Raw genomic sequence first — 25,056 nt, 5'->3', positions numbered from 1 at the left:
GTGGATCAGTAGATGGCCTGGAGTTCATCATCTTTGCTGTGTCCCACCTGGGTACAGTATTCACCATGCAGATAGGAAAGGGGCAGTGCTGTCCAGATGCCAGATCTTTTATACAAAGACAAACTCAGTTTCCAATGTGCTCTGAATTGGCTCCACCACCAACCTCCTGCCATTTGTCTTCTGAGGCAATGGTAAGTGATAATGCAACCCTGACTTTCTTCTACCAAGTGTTGTTTTTTTCTCTGGGTGTCTGTCTGATTGGATCAATGAGACCCCACCCCAAACTGTGCTTTTGATTTGTCAGTCAGCTTAGCATTTCCTCTGGCTAAATCTGCCTTTAGCTGCTGTCTAGGCTCTTGGTGTTCTGGGTCACTCGTACCTTCCAGCACCTGCTCTCTTCCAGCTGCACTGTGGGCCATCTCCTTTGCTGATGCCTTCCTCTATTCTGGATCTGAGACTTGTGCCATTCCAGGTAAGCCTCTTTTGATGAGCCCTAGGGCCTGGAAACTCTTTAGGGAGGGTCCCTAGCTCTCTTATGAGCCCAGGGGACAAGTGTCACCTGAACCACTGGACCTTCTTGTCATGGCCAAGAATAGTCTCACTCCCCAGAGCTGAGCTATTGCAACCCATTGAAGTCAATGAGATCTATGTCTGCTAAGTGCCTTTCAGTTCAGGCCTTAAATAGGGAGCTGGTAGCAAAGGGAAAAAGGAACACTGCCTGGGGCTAGCCTGAGGCCTCCCTTCCCCCAGGCTGGCCCAAGCCTTGCATGCCTGTCCCCTGCACGGCACTAATGTCAGGCACTGGCCCGAGCCATTACCCACCCCAATGCAGTGCTGGCCTGAGCTGCTCCCACCCACCTTCATGGGGCTGGCCCGAGCCACTAATCCCCCTTGGCCTGCTCCACTCACCCCTCAGCCCATGCGGGGCCAGCCCAAGCTGCTTGCCCAACCCCTCTCCCCGCTCATGTGGAGCTGGACTGGCCCAAGTCACTTGCCCAAGTCATCCCCCCACCGCATGTTCCTCTGTGCCCTGCTAAGGGTGGCACCCCACATTCTTGATAAAATTGGGCATTTGTCTCATTTGCTCTTGACAGTTGATGATCAGTTGGCAAGAGCGAACAGGACAAATGCCTAGTTTTGCCAAAAAGTCAGGACAGCCGGGTCAGGACTTAAAAAAGGGACTGTCCGGTCAAAACAGGACATATGGTCACCCTTAGCGAAGTGAATAAAAATTTACCTTCCAGAGGAAACCTCAGACACTTCATAAAGCTGGTGGTGTCAGCTAGTGACACGGGAATAAAAGTGTAGCACTTTTCTCAGGAGCAGTGGGGACCCTTAAACGCTCCATACTGATTTTGTAGGTCACACTTCAGATGGGAGTACATTTTTATGGGTGAGTTAGTGTAAAATAATGAATAGACTTGTAGGAATTTATAATTTCAGACAGTTTCTTAGTAACAGCATCCAACTCCACATATATGTCATACATGTTAAAAATGCCAATACATTTTATTTTCAGAGGCCTTACAGAGCATGAAACCACAGCAAACAAACCACTTTTTAAAAATTAATAACTTAGAAGCCTTTAAATTCATGGCAGTTTCTGTACCTTTCCCTTTTGTTAATACTTTTTCTCTGCCTAGTGACATTGTATAGGTGTCTTTTATATTGCTTGGACATTAGCGTAACCTCATTAATGTTCAAACCTCAAATGATTATAACTTAAAATTATTCTCATAATCTGTAAAACACAAACATACTAGCAATGACTCAAAATAATTTTTATTTAATGTGACAACTTTTATTGTACATTTACTTTAAAATTAGATAAACATGTATTTAAGTTTATTGTGCTCTGTTTTAGAGAATGCATCCAGATTATTGCATCTTAATAGGAGGATGTAACATTTTAAAAATCTCATTTAAAAAGAAAAATTTCTTGCCTTTGTTACAAACAGTGACTTAGATTATTAAAATTGAAAATAGTTTAAAATCCATCTTGTGCTTTTTACCTTTTGCATTTCTCTCAATTTGGACAATGAAAATAGAAGATCAAAATTTCATTTTCAGGTTCTCATAATAGCACAATGCTGCAACTTTGTGTTGCAAACACTGTAAGGGAATGTTCAGTGCCTTTAAAGTTTCTATTGGAATTTGAAGTTACAGAAATATTGATCTTAGGTTTAGAAAAGCTTATTTGTATAAAATCTAAAATACAGGCCAGTGCCATGACAATTGTTATCACTCTTGGGATGTTTTTGTTTGCTCCTCATTGTGTGGTGTTTAGACTCTCATTCTTTGGAACCTTACACCTACTCTAATGCTTATTTCATTAGCGCCACTACTCTACAGCTTGCATTGTATTTAAAAATATTTTTTAAATCCTGTAGTTTAAAAAATGCACACAAATAAAATGTGATCAGTTCTGATTTTGCTTTGTGCTGCAATACCACCACTCCCTGGTGGGTTCTGCAAGGGCTTATTTATTTTGGGACAAACTGTGGTTGACTCTTGCATGGATGCACAGTGTGTGCAGGAACTCTGCTCTCCCTTCCCCGCCAATATCCACTCTTCTCTTACATGTATGTGCAAGGGCAGGGCATAGGTGTAGTTCCTGCCCCCACCTTGAGCACAAACCTACCACCTCACAAAGGATAGGACAGGGAGAAGACAATAGTTATGGTCCTTTCTCTGCTTCACGGGAATTAAGCACATGCTCTTTTAAGGTGTGCTTCACTCAGCATGCCAGGAATTCTGGAAGCTCCTTCTGGGGTGGGGTAGCTCCACACCATTCTCAAAACAGGCATAATCTGAACACTTATGGTTGGTAATGAGCTCCGAATTTCCATCTTTGGACTTTAAAAGTTATTTACTCTATAAAAACTGCAGCTAAACCTTAAACTAGGAAGTATTTGCATTCAGGATCTGGATTCTGTTTAGTTTTAATGTCTGGACTAAAAACAGTGATAGTGACATGGAAAAATTCAGGTTTCCCTTCTCTCTCCTCAGGTCAGATGTAGAGGACAGGTTCTGTCCAGGCTGACAATTCCTGCTTAAAGGCATTTTTATCTGACTTAACTGGACTATGCAGCCAAAGACAGCTGACCTCTGACTAATAAGAGTTGTCATCACATCATGCTTTACTTTAGTGCTCTCCATTACAGTTATCTCCTGGTGAGAAATGATTAAGAACTTGATGCTTGGGGCTGGTAGCAGTATTTAAAACAGAGCAGTGCTTCAGAGCCACTGTGCTATCACAGATTGAGATATTCCAGCACAAACACTTGTAGGATTTTGTTGAGGTTGTCAACGGTGGGTTTGTGGAGGTTTTGTTCATTGTCCTCCATAGTGTGCCACACCTTAGGGAAAGGGGATGGGATCAAGTGAAGAATTTGAACCCCTGAAAGAGAGGAAGGAATTTGGAGATACTCACCCAAAGGCCTGTGTGCTAAATTAGCATGCATTACAGTACAAGTGGAACATCTAAGTCATTTGGAATCCAGGGCTACAGTCAGACTATTACTCAATAGAGTGACTCCATAACAAGCTGGTATCTCCACAGCTTCCTTCCATTGTTCCTCTTACCCAGCTTGTGACTACAGAAGCTCACCACTGTATTCACTGTATAATTCCTAAAATTAATGAGGAGTCTGGTGGCACCTTAAAGACTATGCCCAAATAAATCTGTTAAGCTTTCGTGGGTAACCCCTCCCCCCTTCTTCAGCTGCATGGAGTGAAAATTACAGATGCAGGCATAAATACACTGACACATGAAGAGAAGGGAATCTTCTGTTAGTCTGTAAGGTGCGACCGGACTCCTCATTGTTTTTGTGGATACAGACTAACACGGCTACCTCTCTGATTCCTAAAATTAGTCTTTTAAAAAAGACTAATTTTCCAGCACACTCTTTAAAAATACTTGTGACAGTAGTTGTGGTTGGACTGTCACAGCAGCTCTCAGCCTTGCAGTCATGCTCCTACTGTGCTTACCTGAGAGCAATGGAGGACATGTAGCCACTGTAGCTTTCCCTCAGGGCAATTCTGAATGGGCCTATTATAGCGTAATGTTAGTCTTGCTCTGTTCTACGTAGCAATTATCCAGCTCCCCGATTGGGATTGGTTAGGATGCCTTACCTATCCCTTTACTGCCTTGTAAAATGGCGCACCCTTTGTTACACTAAGCTACCAGCACTCCCAGCATGATGGCTGTGTAATGCTGGTTATGTGAAAGCCTCAGGCACCAAGCCATTGGAGGGTTAGGGTAGGTTGTGGTATGGAACTGTTTGTGGGAGGGACAATTAAATTTATTCTCCACCTACCACTCTTTCCCCCCCCCCCATTCTGTTCCCTACCACCCCCTTGTTCACACAGCTCCCCAAAAGCAAACAAGTAAGATGCACCTCTCTCTGCCTCCTACCCATGATGTTAGAGGAGCTTGTCACCTGCATTGTCTGGTGACTGTAGTGGTTCTTCTTCACCTTTTCACTGGGGCTTCTTTTTGGTAACCTCGCCATAGCTCACACATGGAAGGTGTTTAACAGGCTATGCCTCAGTGGCACCTGCCCTGCTTTCTTCAGCTATGAGCTGTACCATACTGTGCTCATCACCCTACTCAGTTGTGCATGATCTGACCTTCAGAGGAGCTTGGGTTGGACTGAACCCCAGTTTTGCATTTGTCAAAGCCCTGCAGCTGGCTAGAGTGAACACACAAGATTGGCAACAGAAGCAGGCTGGGGATCAGTACAAACCTCATAATTAAAGTAAAAGCAGCAAAGAGTCCTGTGGCACCTTATAGACTAACAGATGTTTTGGAGCATGAGCTTTCGTGGGTGAATACCCACTTCTTCGGATGCATGTAGTGGAAATTTCCAGGGGCAGGTGTGTATATATATATATATATATATGCAAGCAAGAAGCAGGCTAGAGATAACGAGGTTAGTTCAATCAGGGAGGATGAGGCCCTCTTTTAGCAGCTGAGCTGTGAAAACCTTGGGAGGAGAAACTGGTTTTGTAGTTGGCAAGCCATTCACAGTCTTTTGTTTAATCTTGAGCTGATACTGTCAAATGCAGATGAACTGAAACTCATCAGCCCAGGATTAAACAAAGACTGTGAATGGCTTGCCAACTACAAAACCAGTTTCTCCTCCCTTGGTTGTCACACCTCAACTGCTGGAACAGGGCCTTATCCTCCCTGATTGAACTAACCTTGTTATCTCTAGCCTGCTTCTTGCTTGCATATATATACACCTGCCCCTGGAAATTTCCACCCATCCGACGAAGTGGGTGTTCACCCACGAAAGCTCATGTTCCAAAACATCTGTTAGTCTATAAGGTGCCACAGGACTCTTTGCTGCTTTTACAGATCCAGACTAACACAGCTACCCCTCTGATATATAATTAAAGTAGGGAGGAATAAACACTAGAGAGCCCGGTGAAAAAGTTCCTGGGATTGTCTAAGGCTCTCGATATCAGCTCAATCAAATCTCTAAGCCAAATTCCCCTTTTATGCTTGTGAAATGCCAAGGTGAAGAAGAATAGATTATTTCACTAGTCTCAATTGTGCTGTAACAAACTGGCTAGTGTGTGTACTGAGATTCCTTTGAGCTCAGATTGGGGGAGCTGTGCTTTTGGAAAAGGAAGATTTGTGTTCTACTGCTATGAAATGTCTTTGAGATCAGTGGCACCTAGCCCCTCTGAAAATGTATTTAGGAGCCTCAGATTTAAGGAACTAGGTTAGAAAATGCTGGCCTATACCCAATGCTCACTTGCTTAAAATAAGCATCTGCCCCTGAAATTACAGTAAACTCATATGCCAGTTAGGAAATATTTAAAATAGATTCCAGTACCTCTTCTTAAAAATGGAATATGGTCATCCTCAATCGAATTTGGAGCGGCATTACCCCGGAAATACTGCCTTTCAGAAGGGTGATTCTTCAGCAAACCCAAGCCATGTAGCTTTCGTTCTAAAATTCACAATTTAAACAAAGTTTAAATTATACTTGACAGTAAAATATCCTTCAAATAGTATAATCAACTGAACAACTTTTCTCGTGTAGTATAGGATATTTTTCACATCAAAGAGGGAAAAAAAATGGAAACAATTTGTGTTCACCTGGCATCAGTCAGTGGAGGAAGATGGCTGTTGTTTCCCCACCTCTAAAATGAGGATAACTGAAGCACAGGGGGAGGGCGGGGATGTGACCTGCCCAAGGTCCCACAGTGACAGTCTTAGAACCCATGTTTCCTGGCTCCCATGTTTCTAGGCTACCCACTGGGCCATTTCATTAGAGGTCACAAGTATACTAGAGTTTTCATAGCAGTTTTTTCAAGTTCCTGCTAAATGTTAGATTTTTATTTTTATTTCTTTAGAAAAATTAATTCCCAGTTAATTAAACTACAGAATTATGTGAAGCAGGTAATAAATTGTGAAATCTTTGAAACCCCCCATAAGTGTTAGTAAAACAAACAGAGTTTAGCAAGGACAATTTTACCAAAAACAAGCACCTTAAAAATTGTAATAACTTGCTTTGGTTGGAAGTGGCTACCACAATTTTAGAGTCTGAACCTACAACTCCTTTGCATGAAGAATTGTTGAATTCCAGGGGAAGAATGACACTGCTGAAGAGGGCTTTCAGGATTGAGCCCTTACTTTGATGGATAACCGTCCTTACCGATTGCCTGAAGTCTGTTAAACCATCGAGCAGTGTTTGAAAAATAATTGGGAAAGGTTGGGTTTGAAGCACCAATTAAATCCAGTAACACAAACAGATCCTATAGGAGTAAAACAAAAATGAAAACTTTTAGCTTCATTAAAAAGTCTTTTAAGGAAATAATATGCCATATAAATATGAGTACAAGTGAGAGAGTAGGGCTTTGCTATTTCTCACATCACTAATTCAATAATTCTGAGCAAAGAACCTGTAATCAACTCACTATGTGTGAAGAGAGCTAATGAGAGGCAGAAGTGAGATTTAATATACAATAGCACCTTTAACCAGGGAAAAAAGGAGCTGCATGATTTGCAAAATGCAATGGGCCAGATTCAGACCTGGTGTGAGCAGTTGCAACTCACACTTTTTCCTGCAGAAAAAATAAGAGCAAGTTGCCTCCAGTTGTCCCTGCTTTTCCCACTGAAGTGGCACAGGAAGGAGAAATAGAACGCAAGTAAGCCGCCGCCCCCCCCCAAAAAAAAACAAAAACAAAAACAAAAACAAACCCATATGCTCCCTCCCATTATCTGATGGAGTTCTCGCTTGGTGGAATTTAGCTGATTTCACAGTAGTTCTTTGTATTAGTTGTATAGTATTTAACTAGGAATTCATTTGGAAATTAAAGGAGTTTTCACATACAATGCTCTGTAGTTGGTTTGTATTTGTTGCACCAGGTGGATGGGGAGTAGATTCCATTTTCTGAGCTAAGTGTCGAGATCCATAGAGGGAATCGGTAGGAGACCACCGCACAAAGGCTTCTTCACCATCAAAGAAAATCAATTGAAGTGAAAGATCTGGCCTGGGGGCTAAGCTGGTCTGTTGAGGAATGTCAAAAGCAATGTCACATTCAATTTCAGTGGAAATACATATTGATACAGGGTCTGATCCTGCAGCTTTCTCATGAGTAGTCCGTTTTTAACGACTCACATGAAAGGACTACCATTCTTATTCAAGCCTTCCCACATCTTCAGCCTTCCATACCTATACCTATACCTACGATAAAGACTGTCGTGCCTTAAAAGCAGCCTGTGTTGATACAATTCCTTTATGAGGACTCTGTCGGTGGTTAGAAGTTTCACATCTCTGACTTGTATGAGGATGAATTCAATAACTTGAGAGCGGTCTACAGTACCAGGTGGTTGAAACATTTAATGTCATCTGAGATTAGCATTTGTGGTAATCCTTGATATGAGTTCTGCCTCAGCAAGCAGACTCATAAATGAGCTGTGGTTTTTGTCATGTTTGTGTGTACTGAGTCTCATGAAAACAGTGAGGAACAAGGCACTAGTCATTAAAATAGTGACATTTCTTTTTCTGCAGAGTGATGTGCAGCCTTAATCTGACCCTAAAACCAAAGTTCAGGATGTGGGTGTCATTTTGAGGCTCACCCAGACCAGTAAAGGGTTCTGTCACCACCTGTCTTGTAACGTTGGGTGCCTTAAAACTATGTCACTACCCTGGCATGGTGACTTCATTATTTAGGGTGGGGAAATTTCAGACAGGATGTCTTAATATTGCCCCACTAATCCTAATGGCTCAGTGTTTGTCTTTACACAATCCAGGAAATGCTAGGTGCTGGGTGGGAACGCAACCCCTTCCTGCCTGATTGCTTCACCACTCTGCTGTGAGGTGGAGCTAAATGTTGCAGCACAGATCATGAGCACAGCTCTACACGTACACAAATACATTTACTCATAGCCATGTCTGTATACATAAAGACCATCAAGTTCAAAATATTACAGGCTTTCATAAAATACCTTACTTGGCATATTTTTATACCCAATAACACTGTACACAACCTATTGATTCAGTTGCTTACTCTTTGGGATTTTGACCCCCTGTTCTCCCTTTGGGGTATCTGGACCCTGTTTGCCACATTATGGAAAGGGAACACTGTGACACAGACATACCCAAGCAGGTATATTGACCCACGTCTAACCAAATTCTCAGTATTTCACTGAAGGGGGCTGTGTGTGGGCTCTGCTGAAACTTAAGAACTAGCTGATTGTCATGGTTATTTTGTGATGTTTGCACAGGAAATAATTTTAGTTACGTAGGATATTGAGTTTCAAGACTGTTGAAGTGAAACTTGCCACTTGAGGCAAGGCGGGTCTCTGGGCTAACTCAGTCAACACTGAGAACCATGGACGTCCGTGGAGCCAGCCTAGTATTTACTGTCTAGACCAGGTGCAGACTTGAGGATTTATGAAGAGACAAAAGAACCCCCCCAAAAAGTCTCTGAATAGGGAACCCCCAGGGGTAAGAAACAGTCTGTCATTGTATAAGAAGTGAAGAAAAATCACAAGTTGTTATCCCCGCTGGCAGAGTCTCTCCTCTGTAATGGATATCTCATGAAAGGTGGATCCTAGTTTTCTGGACTGGACAAATGCTGTAAGAGCGAATTCATTGGGTGAGAAATACCTTATTAGCCAGGAAAGTAAATTATTAATAAGTATAGGCTATAGCTTGTATTTTATGTTTTTCTTTTACCTGTTACCTTATGTTTCCAAACCCTTATACTTGCTTTTATTTGAGTCTTAAGCCCTGTTAAATAAACTTCACTTTGGTTTTACTATAGATATAAGCAACTTGTGCGAAGGAGAGTGATAAACTGGGGTGCACTGCTTCCACTGGTGTGCCTTGCGGGCATCTAGAGATAAGAGACTGGGCACTCAAGTGTAACAAAATGAGGTATGTAAATTGTTAGCTTGCAAAGGGGAAGAGAGGGGCTTGCAGACCCCAGACTGGAGCGGTGTTGCCAGCAGCCGGTGGCTGCAAAGCGTCACCCTGGTGGGCACAGACAGGGCTTCCTCCTGCTGTAAGCAGGTGGTACTGATTCACCCCGGACACCTCAGGTACCCTGAAAAGTGTCACAAAGACCCTTCCTCTTCAGCCACCCAAAAAAAAAAATAAAATTAAGGCACTGCCATCTGCAGAGAAGATGACATTTGTATTTAGGGCTGCAAAGGAGCTATCCATGTGGAATGTCTTCTCCTCTTCCTCCACATGTTCCCAGCACAGGCACTGTCTACACTATGGCCACTTCCTAAAATTTTCCACCATTGCTAATACCAGGTGTGTTCCACCCATATTAGTAACTTTGGGACACCTACTCTAGAGAGTTGCCATTGGTGGTTTTACCATTGTATCCACTAATCCTATGCCAAACAGAGTTAAAAAGGTGGAGGTGGTGGTGGCGGCATCCAGTGCCCTGTATGCACTAAGGCTCCCAACCTTGCTACCACTGATGGAGCTGAACCAGGGTAAACAATGGTGGGAAACTTAGAAAATTTCCCTTGTGTAGATAGGGTAATATTGATATCTGCTCTGCTGTGAAACACTTGCTATTTTGTAGAGAGCTCATCCCCCCATATATCAGGAGTATAAATCTGAATAAAGTAACTAAAAAAAAGAAAGTATCTATCCCTTTTTTTTTTTGCTTAAAATATTCCATGTCTGAGTAATGTAAAAAGATATCTATGAACTAGAGTATTTTAAGCTTTACATAAATATAAATAAATTGGAAGAGCATTGAGATAGAAATCACAACTCAAAGTCACTGTATATTAATAGATTTGGCCAAGAACACAATAGACTATTATGCTACTACAAGTAGAGTCAAAAGGTCATAGATAATGTATTCATCAGATGAATCCCAAAATACTTTGTACAAATGATGGCCTGTGAAATCTGTTAGCAAAGTAATTATTTCACACACATTTAAAATACTGTCTCTTCATGAAATGAAAAGTTGAAATTAAATACTGACTTAGTACTTGCTAAAGATTCAAACCACTAAATTGGTGCCAGGATTTGTTTATATAAACAACTGTGCTAGTTCATGCAAAATCAAGATTTTTAAATGACAGTTCATTAGTATATGCCATGGTGAAATACACCTCTACCCCGATATAACGCAGTCCTTGGGAGCCAAAAAACCTTACTGCGTTATAGGTGAAACCGCGTTTTATCCAGAGGTGAAAGTAAGCCGGTACACTCTGCTGGAGTGGACCGGCTTCCCTGGCGGTGATTTAAAGGGCCCGGTGCTCCAGCCGCGGCCCTTAAATCACTACTGGAGCTCCAGCAGCGGCGCTTTAAAGGGCCAGCGGATATATATGTAATATACTTAGTTTTATGATAAAAATATTGGAACACTTCATAATGTTCAAATCCCCAAATACACTACTAGCACTAAAAGGTGCTATATCAACTTTTTGGAAACAATTGCAGCCATAAAAACAATGTTTAGATTACTTAGATACCTCACATCAGAACACCACAAAATCAAAACCTATCATCTGTACTTTGAGATTGCAGAGAGAATCAGCTTTACATATGAAACCCAGGCATATCTATTACAGGAGTGTTTTATATCTGCATGTGTGAAATAGTAGATAAGGCACTCAAAAACATGTAGCATAGTTCCTGGATTTTTTAGGGCCACTGAAACTTCTTGTGCATTGCAGATGGCCCTAGCATGAATTTACATCAGCTCTTAACAACATGGACAAGGTAATTTAATATATATTACATTTCCTGTGTTATGTCTTCCCATCATCCAAGACCACCACATACTTAATTCTGAATAATTGACTTACATTAAGAAAAACAAGGGGAAAAAAAAAACAGAAGTGAAGTTGCCATTAAAACATGGTGTATGTATCTCCTCTGTAACAGGCTGCTGCAACTCTCTTTCTCGCTTCAAATGGCTGCCTATCTCAGAAAACAGTAGACTTCCTAGAGATTTAAAAGTGAGGTACACACAAAGGAAAGACCTAGCAGTTACAGTGAGAAATACACCACACCCTTCTCAATGTCGTTTTTAGTGACTGGGCTTGGTGCAGGAATTACTACATGGCATTCTATGGCCTGTATTACGCAAGAGGTCGGACTAGATGTTCATAATGGTCTCTTTGGACCTTAAAATCCATGCATTTATGACAATGGCTATGATCCATTAAATTATCCACCCTTTACATGTAATTATGAAGTGTTACTGTGTTTCTTTGTGATGTTTAATCATTAATTTAATGGTATCAGACTTAGAAACAGAGGTTATTAATGTATCCTACATTCTGAAAGCTGACACTATTAGGTTACTTTCTAAAAAGCATGGTTCTGTATATCCTGTGGTTAGAAATCTTTTTAAAAGTCTCCAGTTTAACTAAGTAAAAAAGTATAATTTCCATAGCATGCTATCAACTTGCTCAAACCTCTCTGATACCATTGTGCATCTATCAATGCGTCCTCTTTTTTTTTTAATGATGTGAAGTTAAACTCTTATGCAGTAATAGACCTGGGTCCCAGTTCTGTTCCCATTAAAATCAATGGGAGTTGTGCTATCAACATCAGTAGGTGAAGGATCAGGCCCATGATCATTGAGAATGACAATACAGAAGCCACATAAGGCTCAACTATCACGGGAGCATGCAAAAGAGAAAAAGAAACAAGTACCTTAATTGACTGGAGCTGGCTGTCCAGGGCATGTGCTAGCTCCAGTAACATAGCGCAGGGCACAGCTGAGTCAGTGGCTCCCACAAACACTCTGCCATCCCACTGTGGACCGAAGTATTTTGAGTCATGGTGGCAAGCAAGTACCAAATGGCGCTTGGCAGAGGGATTGAGGGTGCTGATGATATTTGAGAACGTTCGGTATCCATAGGGCGTGTATCCCTGAAATGTATCTTCTTCGACTACCCAGCCAGCCTGCAATCTTTGAATACGGCGCTTGATATGCTGGAATTGTTTTTTTAAAAAAAATCACAGTAATATTGTTCAGCATCAAACAGATGTTTGCAAACAAACTGTATCAGTAGCTAGTTTACAATATCAGCGCTTTATTTTTTCTGCATGGGCTATTGTATTCATAATAAGCATTTTCTGGGCTAGGCAGCTTATGGACTGAGTTCTCCTTGAGATAATCACCATCATTGTTTCACTGCTAACTTCTCTTCCTCCACTTTCACCCCATTTGCTTGGCCTCTCCCCTGTTGTCTCTTGTTATATGCTAAGATTGTAAACTCTTTGGGGCAGGGATTATCTTTTAGTACAGGGGTAGGCAACCTATGGCACGCGTGCCAAAGGCAGCACGCGAGCTGATTTTCAGTGGCATTCACACTGCCTGGGTCCTGGCCACCCGTCCAGGGGGCTCTGCATTTTAATTTAATTTTAAATGAAGTTTCTTGAACATTTTTTAAATCTTATTTACTCTACATACAACAATAGTTTAGTTATATGTTATAGACTTATAGAAAGAGACCTTAAAACGTTAAAATGTATTACTGGCACACGAAACCTTAAATTAGAGTGACTAAATGAAGACTTGGCACACCACTGCTGAAAGGTTGCCGACCCCTGCTTTAGGCACTACTGCAGTACCAATACTACTACTGTTTGCTTTCTACAATAAATGTGCCTAACAAATAGCAAGTGTCTTGAACGAGGCTTAAGAGTTCAACAGGAAACAACTAAATAATCTCTTCTCTATAAACTGAGCAAAGAACGGAACACTGGAGAACAACTGACTTCAAAAATGGAATCACACAAAATATAATTCAATGTGAGGACAAAAATGAAAACAATGGAACCTGTACAACAGACCACTCATATTAGGCAACTTCCTGCCTTGAAAGATTGCCTCTAAAATATCCCCAAATGTATCCAGTACAGAGAGTTCTGTGTCATCTTTATTATTGGTCTCTTAAGTACTCTCTCAAGGACATGTTTCTCTATATTTAGATAAATAGTGGACAAAAGCTTCTAAAAAGGGAAAAACTAGCAGACCATTAAGAGCCCGAGCCAGCTCCTATTAAGGTCAATGAGAGTTTTGCCATTGACTTCAGTGGGAGCAAGAGTGTCCCCTTGAATGGTTTCCATTTTGTTCTGGGTAGTGTTCTGAAAGTTCATGCACAACGAGTATTTTGTCCTGTTTGTTAACCTACCATTGGCATCTGCAGTGGATTGAGGGGAGTATGTAGTCCTAGCTGTACATCTCGGCCTATGGACTGAATTAAAAGTGGAATTTGGACCTTTCCACAGAATGGGTTTGACACCCCGGCTGCGCTATTATGTTTTAACAAAACTCTCCTCTCTGCTGACAATGGAGAGTGTTTCTATAGTGTCATAAGGATCTTTATTTTCATACATTGTTGTTATCCGTAGCAGCAAAGAGCCTCTACTTGAGCATGCCAGGTGGTTACCATGCCTCGGACTCTGCTCTGTTATTTTTTCCTTTACTTTGGCTGAGTAAGTCACCTAGGAACCTCAGAACTGGGTACTATGGACACTCACAGACACTGAAACAAGCTGCATTTTTCCACTCCACCAACTACAGATTGGCAAGTTCATTTATTGGACACAATGGGCTCTGGTGGTGCTGTTAAGCCACAGCCTGCATGGCTGGTTGCGGGCACAGAGTGGTTCCACACTGGTGAGAATCCTAAGAGATATTCTGGGTGACTCAGAGACCATTTAACAGGTGCTGTTTGTATACCCCTGATGTGCAGATTCAACTCTGCTTGTCAGTGTGGAAGGGCAATAGGGTCACATTCCACCTTTAAACCCTCTTTCCCCCCTGAAGAGTCTCTAGTAGCTCCAGCAGCAGGAAACTCCTGATCCCTGTAATGGTGTAGCGCAAGGACTAGGGTTGTGCTGGTCTTCCAAAGGGGTATAACGTGGCCTGGGGAAAGACTCCTTGTGCCCTTTCCCCTTGTGTGTGCACCTATGCAGAACTAGCTACAAACTAGCCCTTAGATTAGTCTCTTTACATAAACATAGCAACAAAAAATAGAATGGGAGTAAGTAGTCAGTTTTCAACATGACAAAATGTTAATAGGAGATGTGGGAGTCAAGGTTCCATGCTAGGTCTGGTGCTGTTTAACTTCTTATTGCTGATTTTAAGAAGATGGACTATATAAAAGTAGTGTAACTCAATAAGGCCATCAGTAAGGCCATTGTAATAAAAATGTCACCTAGCTAAGATTTAATCTCTCTAGTTAATATATTACAATATCTGGCCAGTCATGGCACTGTATGTGTGAAGGCTGAGACCTTCTCTTTAACTCTACTGCCATCTTCAATGATAACTTCAGATCATGGCCCAACTGATGCAGAAAGCAGTTCTCACCAACAGCATGTAACTCACTTTTTTAAACTGATTAGATTACTGATGGCAGTGTCCCTTTAAATTCCACAGGTTTTTAGAGTGATTTGTATAAAACTTTGTATTACAGTTTTCATTCCTTTCCTAAAGTTCCCCAGGACTTTTCTAGAAGAGTGACCAAGACTACGTCTGGTTCTACTACGTCAGTGGTTCTCAGACTTTTGTACTGGTGACCCCTTTCACACAGTAAGCTTCTGAGTGTGGACCCCCCCTATAAATTGAAAACATTTTTATATGTTTAACACCATTATAAATGCTGGAGGCAAAGCGGGGCTTGGGGTGGTGGCAGACAGCTCACGACCCCCCCCATGTAATAACCTCACACCCCCTGAGGGGTCTCGACCCCCAGTTTGAGAACCCCTGTACTACATGCAACTCCCCGGAAGTTATTGGAGTTATACCAGGGCTGCATTTTGCCCACAGTTCTATTTCAAAGTTCTACAGCACCTTTCTTCTGAGGCTCCCAAAGTGCTTTACAAGCATTAATGAATTAAGCCTCATGTTACTCCTCTGAGATAGAGAAGAACTGATATCCCCACATTACAGATGTGGTCATTGAAACCGGAAAAGTAAAGTGACTTGCCCCAGGTGGCACAGTGAATAGGTGGAAGGACCAGCAAAGGAAGCCCTGAGTCCTGGTCCCATGTGCCTTTTAAAAACACTGTGGCTTCTTGACAAGCTATAGTAATCCAGAGCAGGCAAGATGTCAAATTGCATCATGGTCCAACCCATCACTAGAGCTAGATCTTTGGGGCAACTCTGTAATACCTCCGCTCCTGCCTCAAAACCAGCAAGACCTCGCCAGGGAAGACATTTGGCTTGCCCCCCATGTGAAGTTCCAAGGGCAACTGTGCAAACATGCAAACATGGCATGTTTGTATGAGTGCAAAGGCATCCAGATGAGTTGATTTTAGGTTACATGGAGTACTCTTTCACTTAAATATATGTTTAACATCTGATTTTCTTTTATACGTAATACTTGTTGGAGCTGTGTAAAATTAGGGAATAGAATTTAAAGTAGATTAAGTTTTGGGCCTGTCAGCCTTGATATTGTGGCTTTATGGATGACATTTCTTAATCTTCTGATGGTAGTGGTCTTACTGAATGCAGAAAATGTGTCTCCACACGTGGGTGGCCAGATCCTCGGACATTTGAGTGCACTACCAGAATACAAACAGATGGTATCCTTTGTGTGTTTAGAGGATGTTGTCTCACCTGACGCACAATATAACTTCCTGGTGATCCTGGGTATCTCTCTATCAGTATAGGATGCAGATCATTTTGCCACATTTGAGAAACATCTGTGTGTGCTGCAACTTGCTGGATACCAGAAACATTTAAAATACTTGGTTGGTGGGAGTACTGCGGAAGGAAAAAGAGGCAACTGTTATCTGTTAGTTTGTGTTGTTTTCTTTAATATGAAAAATGTGATGCTATAGAATGCAAATAACATACTGTACTATATTAACAACATATTCAGTGCTAATCCTATTTACTGTGGCACCCTCCAGTAATATGGACAACAGCCCCTTATGAGTGTGGTTCTTCTCTCAAAAGTGACTCTAAAAATGGCATTGTGCAGTTCTGTATCTCACTGGGTGCTAGACTGAATGTGTTCAGTTTACACATTTTTTCACACCCCTGAGCAACAAAAGTTTTGCTGACATAAGTGCTAGTGTACACATGGCCTAAGATAAGTTTCTTACCTAAACCAACCTTTCAGCATCCCCCACCCCACCTGGTTGGTGATCCATCATTCAGGGAATGCAAAGAGTGCCGGACCCTTTATTCCCTCAGTGGTGGATAACAAAGTAATTCTTTCCACTTCTTATAGTCCAATAATCCTTTGCAATGTGTTCTTTTGAAGTGTACAGTATCCCCAGAAAAAGCTCCTGCTCCTTGTGCTCCCATGTGTTGATGCTATGCTGTTTTCTTAACTTCCTGATAACTTGTTTTTCTGTTGACTTAAAATGCAAATGAAGTGTCCTTTGTGTTGGTTTCACACTATTTCATTCACAACAGATACTCCAGCAGCCAGGTTAAATCAACATCCCTTTGACCTTTGTGAAGAAGATTCCTGCTGCTGCTTTTGACTCCCACTCCACTCCTTTCCTTGGCTTGAGGGGGAGAAGCAACAAAGATCCTCTAGGACCCTGTGGGGACAAGAATCTAGAGGTGGTGGCTGGTGAGTGTGGGGTGGCGGTTAGAGTGCTCAGATGCTCTCGTGATGTCAGCAAGGTCTGAATGAGCTCTCCCATGACATCTAGTGTAGTGACACATCACATTGGGGGGAAAAAGACTTCAGGAGCAGACCCTGTTTGTGGAGACATGCCTAGTCTGCCTAGCTGCGCAGCATGATGGAGCTGCTTTGCTAAAGTGATCACTTTTAGCTGCTGTTGGTTACAAATCCCTCTAGTATTCGAATGCAGGGGTTATTCTTAGTGTCCGAGTAAAGGGCAACAGAACTGTACTTAGCCTGCCCTGATTGAGGGGGTCACCCTAAACTGAACTTTACTTACTAGGGAGTAAGGGATGCCAAATCCCAGTGAAGATGAGTAGAGCCCTGCAAATCTGCAGATATCTGCTTTAGATCTGCGGATCATTACTGCGGATTGGATGCGTATACAAATTTTGTATCCAAGCAGGGCTCTAAAGATGAGAGTGGATTGGGACAAGTGTTCCTGCCTGATGATGTGGACTTTTGATGGTAGTGGTCTTACTGAATGCAGTGAATGTCTCCATGTGTGGGTGGCCAGAGCTTCGTTTGTATTATGTTAGAGCCCTCATTGTACAACAGTGAGGCACTACCAGAATACAAACAACAGATGGGATCCTTAGTGTGTCCAGAGAATGTAGTATCACCTGACACACAGCATAATTTCCTGGTGATCCTGGGTACTTCTCTATCAGTATAGGGCACAGATCGTTTTCCACATTTGAGAAACATCCTAGACACCATTTGATCTACCCATTTCCAGCATTTAATGATAGATCTGACTAAACTCAATCAAGAGTCCTTGTTTCCAGTTGGTGATTCCTAGAGCTGTCCTCACTGCTGAGCAAGTCTAGGAGCTGAGCCTTAGCACTTATGTGGGAACAGTTAAAGACAACATAGCGACTACACCAGCACTGAGGTTCCTCACTACCTGCTGGCATCACGGAGAGCTGGAATCACTGAGCTGATGGAACCTCAGAATGTTGTGTCACATCAATGGAGGACAGCAGCAGTGGCGGTAGAGAGCGGCAGCAGAGACACAACAGTAGCAGGGGACAGTGGCCAGTGGCAACAGAGAGAGGAGGGGGAGAGAGAGAGAGACGAAGCAGCAGCAGGAGTGCAGCAGCTGTGAGCCCGTTGCAGAGGTGAGAGCAGAAGAGGCATTGTTCAAGACCCACCCCCAGAAGTGGGAGGTGACCGCCCCCGCCCAGGAACAGAACTGTGGACTCTGTCTTTGCTAACCAAGGATAGCCAACTGTGAGTGGGCTGCAGTTAGGGTGACCAGATAGCAAGTGTGAAAAATTGGGACAGGGGGTGGGGAGTAATAGGGGCCCATATAAAAAAAAGCCCCAAATATCGGGACTGTCCCAATAAAATCGGGACATCTGGTCACCCTAGCTGCAGTGGAGGGAGAGAGGAGTGGTGTGTTAAGAAACATTAGTTAGTTGGAGTTTCATACCATAAGGTGCGAAACAGAGGCAAAGGACACTGCTCAAACCACTGTGGGGTGGGTGTCTGCCTGTGGTCATATGCTTTTAAATTATGGTAGTGGTGTTTTCCCAAATAAATGTTGGGTCCCCTTTAAAAAAATTTTTTCTTTTGTTATACACAGATTCAGAGCTTGCGAGAGGGGAAGTATTACCTCTTAGAAGTCCCCAGCAATGGTGTTTTGTTTTTCCAGATGACTGGGAGGGGGCTTGAGCTGGTTCTATTGTCTGTTGTTAAGAGAAACTCCTAGACCAGTGGTTTTCAAACTTTTTAGGCTGCGTACCCCTTTCCAAATAATGTAGTCTACTGCATATCCCCAACTGAGATAGGATCATAATATACCTATGATTAGATTGCATTTGATTTAGTAACACTTGGCATTGTCTGCCATTACAGGGTATAATAAAATGCATTGTCCACCATTACCCCTTGATGAGAGCTTGCATACCCCTAGAGGTACACATACTTCAGCTTGAAAACCACCGCCCTAGACAGTGAACTCAGACTTTGTTGCTTCCGACTCCACCTGGTAGAATGGTTAGAGTGCTGAGGGGTGGTGTGAAGGCCTGATGTTTACACTGAAATCAATGGCAACTGGATTGGCTTGGTAGATAGGACAGAGTGAGTATAGTGGGTGGGTGAGGTCAGGAGGGGGAGGGTATGTATGGTGAGAAAAAGCTGGAGAGAGGCACTGATGCTGCTCAGCATTTTCTGTAATGATCCTTGTAACCATGGACGTGGCCTCAATTAGATGTTTGCTCAGTGGCCTACAGTGTTGCCCCATGGATTATATCTGGAAAGATAAATATGAATTCACGACGATGAGCCAAACAGAATTCTACTGGGCACAGACCTCTTTAAAAAAGGTAAAATAATGAAAACAAATCTAACTAAACAATTGGTAAAATGAGGATGTGAGAAGATGACAAAGAGGAAGTTAATGAAAAATAGAACAGAAGACAGCCTCACTTGTCATCTTGTCCTGGGCCTGATAAACTCTGACTGCAGCCCTATACATCAGTGGATGTTACATCAGATTACTGGAAGTCAGTCAATTCTAGATGAACTTCGGGCTCAGATTCTTTATAATCAACTCAAAATGAGTCTAGAACATTTTTTCCATTGGAAAGTCTTGGAACACTTCATTAAATTAACCTTGAAGCTCCATGATCTATTATATTTCATGTGGCTCAAATAACTTCTGCATGAAGAAACCATGCTAGTGTTTCATAATCAGGCCAAATAACTGTTATGTTTTGAGAGTCTGCCTGTATTTTTACTGCTGTATTATTCTATCTCACTAAGTATTAATTCTGAGATCTTATTGTTTTAATTGGTTTAAGAAACACAAATAACTCTGGATGAAACAAAACATGCTAATATTATCTTATTTCCAATAATTATGCAGCAGTTCTGTTGTCATTATCTGCTATAGCCCCTACCTGTATTTTCCATGCTAGACAGAATTTACTATTTTAACTTGCATCTGAAGAAGTGGGTATTCACGCACGAAAGCTCATGCTGCAAAACGTCTGTTAGTCTATAAGGTGCCACAGGATTCTTTGCTGCTTCTACAGAACCAGACTAACACGGCTACCCCTCTGATACTATTTTAACAGAGACCTTCATTTCCGTAGACCAACATATAATACTCTCTGAATCATTTTAATTATAGTCTCTCTCATTTCTTTTCTGCAGTCCTAACAGTCTTAGATTTTGTCTCTTTTTTTCAAGTTCAACAATTCTCTGCAAAATGTTTCTCTTGTTGAGTTGCCAGTGCTAGGTTAGTGTGAATCTCATATTATCACAATAGCACATTGAGGAAAAGAATTATCTGAAGCCATTAAATTATGATGAAGGCCATGTTCTCTCTTTACCTGTCTGAGTCAGTATTATGTACACTCACAGTGCTCTCTAAATAATAACAAGCTAAGATTTACTCTGATCTCTACGTTGTGGGTGGCTCAGAGAACTTAGCCCATCCACCCACACTGTATTATTATCACATCAGCAGCTCTTACACTGAAGACAGAGCCCTGATCACAGCCACAGGCTGCACAACAAAGATGCAATTCATGCCTATATGTCTCTTATAAGGAAGGAGTAGGGATCAAATGAGAGTGTCTTTCTGAACTCCTCTTCCAGAAGCCTCCAGACTGAGAGGCAGGCCTGGATTAAACAGCTCAGCTGCTGATCTCCCCTCCCCACACACACATACGCCAAAGCCCCACTCTGCATTTAAGTGGGGGTGAGAAGACAAGAACCAGTTTGACAAATACAACTGTGACCTACCTTCTCCTGTGTCCAGTCTGCTCTGGCTTCCCTCCCATCTGCCAGTTGAGAGAAGGTGATTGTTGCCAGGTAAACTGCCCAGGCCAGGCAGAAGGATGCTGCTGCCTTGTTACGCCTGCTTCCCCCTGCCATCCCTCCTCTGCAGCTGCTACTGCTCTTCTTCCTGTGCATGAGTCAGTAGCTGGAGCGCAGCTTCTTCTGCAGTCCACCCCTCCCCTTCTCCCTCTGCCTGACTAAGGAGCTGGAGGTAGGAGGGAGAAAAGGGGCAGTGCTGGAGGAGGGGCTGGGGGGACAGATTCCCAATGATCTGCTGCAGGAGCAGACGCCTAACTCTATGTATGATTCATTCAGCAGCCTCTATCCTTTTACCCAGCCTTTCCCAGTTCATTTTCCTTGTGAAAAGAGCCCTGTCCCTAGCACCACGTCAGCAGCATCAGGAGTGGTGCATGTGACTAATCCCCAAACCCTCAGGCAGGGATCACAGCAGGATGGTCTGTCCCTTCTCTCCCATATGTTCCCTCTCAATGTTTTCCTCCAGGGTTACAATGAGGCACTGAGGGCTTGTGTTTCTCACTGGGAACAGTGAGGAAAGTTGTGGATGGGTTTGTGAATTTTTTTTTGAGTGGAGATGTTAAGTATCCTCACATGTCTTGTCAACTGTCTGAAATGGGCCATCTTGATTATCACTACAAAAGTTTTTTTTCCTCTTGCTGATAATTGCTCATCTTAATTAATTAGCCTCTTAGAGTTGATATGGCTACTTCCACCTTTTCATGTTCTGTATGTATATATATCTCCTTACTATATGTTCCATTCTATGCATCTGAAGAAGTGGGCTGTAGCCCACGAAAGCTTATGCCCAAATAAATGTATTAGTCTCGAAGGTGCCACAAGTACTCCTGTTCTTTTTGCAGATACAGACTAACACGGCTGCTACTCTGAAACCTGTAATTAAAAAGCTGTTTGTTTTTACAGACAGGGTGTCATTCAAAGATGCCAAGCACGCAACAGCTCCTGTTGGTTTCAGCACTTTTGAAAATCAGGTCACTTCAGGTAAGTAAATAAGGACTATTCAATACAATACAAACTGAGAAAGATCCCAGAAAACAGCAAAAAGAGGATAAAAATGGGAAGCTGTCCTGCTGCCCTCCAGCAACAAATATGGAGACATTCCAGCCCAGAAATCAAAACCTTTAAATATATCCCTACCTGGCAGGGGTGATAGTAACTTAAAGGACTTGCGGTTACTCTGGAATCCTGAGGAGGGGCGTGGCCTCCACCGGAAGAGGCGGAGCCTTTAAATCCCCAGGCCCTTTAAATCAGGATTTAAAGGGCCCAGGGCTAGGGCTGTGGTAGCAGTAGCTGGGAGCCTCAAGTCCTCTAAATCACCTCTTGAGCTCCCAGCTGCAGAGGTGGCTGGGAGCCCTGGGGTTCAGGAGCAATTTAAATGGGGGGATTTAAAGTTTAAATTGCCAACGGAGCCCCAGGGCTCCAGCAGCAGGGCCCAGGGCTCCGACTGCCGCTACCCTCCAGTTCCCTTTAAATCGTCTCCGGAGCCCTACTGCCAGAGCCCTGGGGTAGCGGCGGCAGGCCTCTAGTGGCTATTGAAAGGGCCCAGGGTGGTAGAGGCAGCGGGAGCCCCGAACCCTTTCAATAGCCACCAGAGCCCTGCCCTTTAAATTGTCCCCGGAGCCCTGGGATAGCAGCAGTGGGGCTCCAGCGGTGATTTAAAGGACCCGGGGCGGTTGCGGCGGTAGGAGCCCTGGGCCCTTTAAATCGCCACCCGAGCCCCGCAGCCATTACCCCAGGGCTCTGGCAGCAATTTAAAGGGCCCTGGGCTCCAGCCCTTTAAATTGCTGCCTCAGGAAGCTGGTCCACCCCGGTATGGCACACCAGCGCTTGCCAGCAGCGGTGGCAGGTTTGTAGAAATTTTGGTGGTGCCCAGAATCTGCCCCTGCCCAAACTCTGCCCCCCTAAACTCCACCCCCCACCTGCCCAAGACTCTGGGAGGGAGTTTGGGTGGGGAAGGAGGTCTGGGGTGCAGGCCCTGGGCTGGGGCAGGGGTGCAGGAGGGGTGCAGGGTGCAGGCTCTGGGAGGGAGTTTGGGGATGGGAGGGAGTGTGGAGGGAGGGGGTGCAAGTTCTGGGAGGGAGTTTGGGGATAAAAGGGGGTGTGGAGGGAGGGGGTGCAGGAGTGAGGGCTGTGGGGTGAGGCTGGGTGGATTTGGGATGTGGCTGGGGATGAGGGGTTTGGGGTGTGGGAGGGGACTCAGGGCTGAGGCAGAGGGTTAGGGTGCAGGGGGCTGAGGGCTCTGGCTGGGGCTGGAGATGAGGGGTTTGGGGTGTTGGAGAGGCTCAGGGCTAGGACAGAGGGTTGAGGTATGGGGGGGATGAGGGCTCTGACTGGGGGTGTGGGCTTTGGGGTGGGGCAGGGCTGAGGATGAGTTTGGGGTGCAGGCAGGCTCCCCTGGGACTGGAGACAGAGAGAAGGACTCCCTCCAGCCCTCTCCCTGCTGGCAGCTGCGAGCTCTGGGGTAGGGACCCCCTTCTCCCCCCCCGGCAGCACACTCACTCCCCCACTGTCACTGCACATTCTCCTAGGGCCCCTCTCAGGTCCAGGAATCCCCCTCGCCTCCCCTATGGTGGGTGCCATGCCGGAGGTGGGGGGGGAGTCTGCCATCACTTGTGCGCCTCCTCCCCTTCTGCTGCCCCTCACTGTAGCCTCACTGGGGCTGCCCCTTGCCCAGCGTGGGGCAAGAGCAGTGACTGCGGGCAGGGGGGCAGTTGTACCGGTGAAGGGTCCCACTGGAAAATGAAAGGTTCCAAGAGGGCAGTAGTGGAGGTGGGCACTAGGACCCTGTGGCGGAAGTTAATGCAGGCAGGTAGCATGGAGCTGCAGGGGTCGGGGAGAGAGTGCAAACACTCTGCTCCGGGACCCAGGGAGGTGCATGGGGGCAGCAAAGGGGAGCCGTGGCACACTCAGGGGAGGTGCGGGGGGTGGGGGCAGCAGGCAGGGAGACCTGGCCCCGAACATTCGTGGAGCCTCAATTTTGCTGGAGCCTGGAGGTGGAGTCAGAGAGGGAGAGAATGCTCCATTTTCTTGCCGGTAGCTACTGCACTTTTTCTTACCGGTTGAAGGGTTAAAATCCATGTGCGTTTTATATAACAACCTGGTATATGGATTGTGCCAGCTTTTCTCAGACCCAAAGTCCAGAGTTTGGTCAAGAGACCAGAGGCCTAGCAAATAGTGATTAGCTAAGAGAAAGCTGGGGTAAACAGATAATCTTGTTTTGCTAAAATAGGCCTGGTCAGCAAATTGCCAGGTGTTGGAGCTAAGAACTAAATAATTGTGTCTTATTCAGAGTTGCAAATTGAACAAAGGATCCCTGTTCCTATTGTGTCAGTCTCTTCTGTAGGGAACGTTCTTCCCACAGATCCAACCTTGAGTTTATGAAAAGTTGGCACATGTCAGTATAAGATATGGCATCCTTCCACCTCCCTTCCCAGCAGGGGCGGCTCCAGGCCCCAGCACGCCAAGTGCATGCTTGGGGCGGCATGCTGCAGGGGGTGCTGTGCCGGTCGCCGGGAGGGCGGCAGGCGGCTCCGGTGGACCTCCCACAGGCATCCCTGCAGAGACTCTGCTGGTCCCGCGGCTTTGGTGGAGCATCCGCAGGCATGCCTGCGGGAGGTCCACCGGAGCCGCGGGACCAGCGGACCCTCCGCAGGCACGTCTGCGGGAGGTCCACCGGAGCTACGGGACCGGCGACCGGCAGAGCGCCCCCTGCGGCATGCCGCCATGCTTGGGGCGGTGAAATGGCTAGAGCCGCCCCTGCTTCCCAGGGACCAATGCCTGCCTTAAGACATAAGGGAGACAATCTTTATTGTCATATACTTTCACTGTTTCTTTGCTTTAACCCCTAGGAATGTACCTGTTGGACAATCAAAGGAGTTGCTCCATTCCTATGGACCCCAAATCAGAATTCAACATATATATTTTATACTAACAACATTTCATCAAAGTATTAATTAAATGTTAACTTGCTAACTTGAGACCATGGGCGGAGACATTATGTAACTTTTTAACCATTGGCTAATGTGCTATCTTGTCTTGCTGCAAAACCTATCCCGGGGTTTGGAACTGCCTACCTCGTCACTTTCCCCCGCCCATGGAAAATCTATATATTCTATTGT

The 25,056-nt window shown here is 44.3% G+C and overlaps 1 protein-coding gene and 1 long non-coding RNA gene across 6 annotated transcripts in view; one reads left to right on the top strand and one right to left on the bottom strand.

The window, feature by feature from the left end:
- Positions 1-1,427: 1,427 nt before the first annotated feature.
- Positions 1,428-25,056, bottom strand: part of QPCT (glutaminyl-peptide cyclotransferase) — a 32,409-nt gene continuing 8,780 nt past the window's right edge. The window contains exons 1-8 of one of the 5 annotated variants that reach the window (XM_039529780.1): positions 22,076-22,099; positions 20,867-21,029; positions 16,087-16,233; positions 12,165-12,446; positions 7,350-7,526; positions 6,672-6,771; positions 5,847-5,963; positions 1,428-3,400 (exon numbers count right to left, since the gene is read on the bottom strand). In XM_039529780.1, the coding sequence (XP_039385714.1) occupies positions 3,255-3,400; positions 5,847-5,963; positions 6,672-6,771; positions 7,350-7,526; positions 12,165-12,446; positions 16,087-16,233; positions 20,867-20,998 (1,101 nt within the window). In that variant the 5' untranslated portion in view covers positions 20,999-21,029; positions 22,076-22,099 and the 3' untranslated portion in view covers positions 1,428-3,254. Of the gene's footprint in view, positions 3,401-5,846; positions 5,964-6,671; positions 6,772-7,349; positions 7,527-12,164; positions 12,447-16,086; positions 16,234-20,866; positions 21,142-22,075; positions 22,150-25,056 lie in introns of those variants that run through there. The other 4 variants (XM_039529781.1, XM_039529778.1, XM_039529779.1 and 1 more) reach the window with 4 other exon arrangements.
- Positions 21,222-24,836, top strand: LOC120400784. The gene is made up of 3 exons (XR_005596078.1): positions 21,222-21,468; positions 21,842-21,919; positions 24,787-24,836. It is a non-coding gene; the product is annotated as an uncharacterized LOC120400784 (long non-coding RNA).

Source organism: Mauremys reevesii, linkage group 3 (genome assembly GCF_016161935.1).
Source record: "Mauremys reevesii isolate NIE-2019 linkage group 3, ASM1616193v1, whole genome shotgun sequence".
NCBI classification, from domain to species: domain Eukaryota; kingdom Metazoa; phylum Chordata; order Testudines; family Geoemydidae; genus Mauremys; species Mauremys reevesii.
Note: the sequence above shows the minus strand (reverse complement) of the source record. Positions and strands in the feature narration are given on the sequence as shown.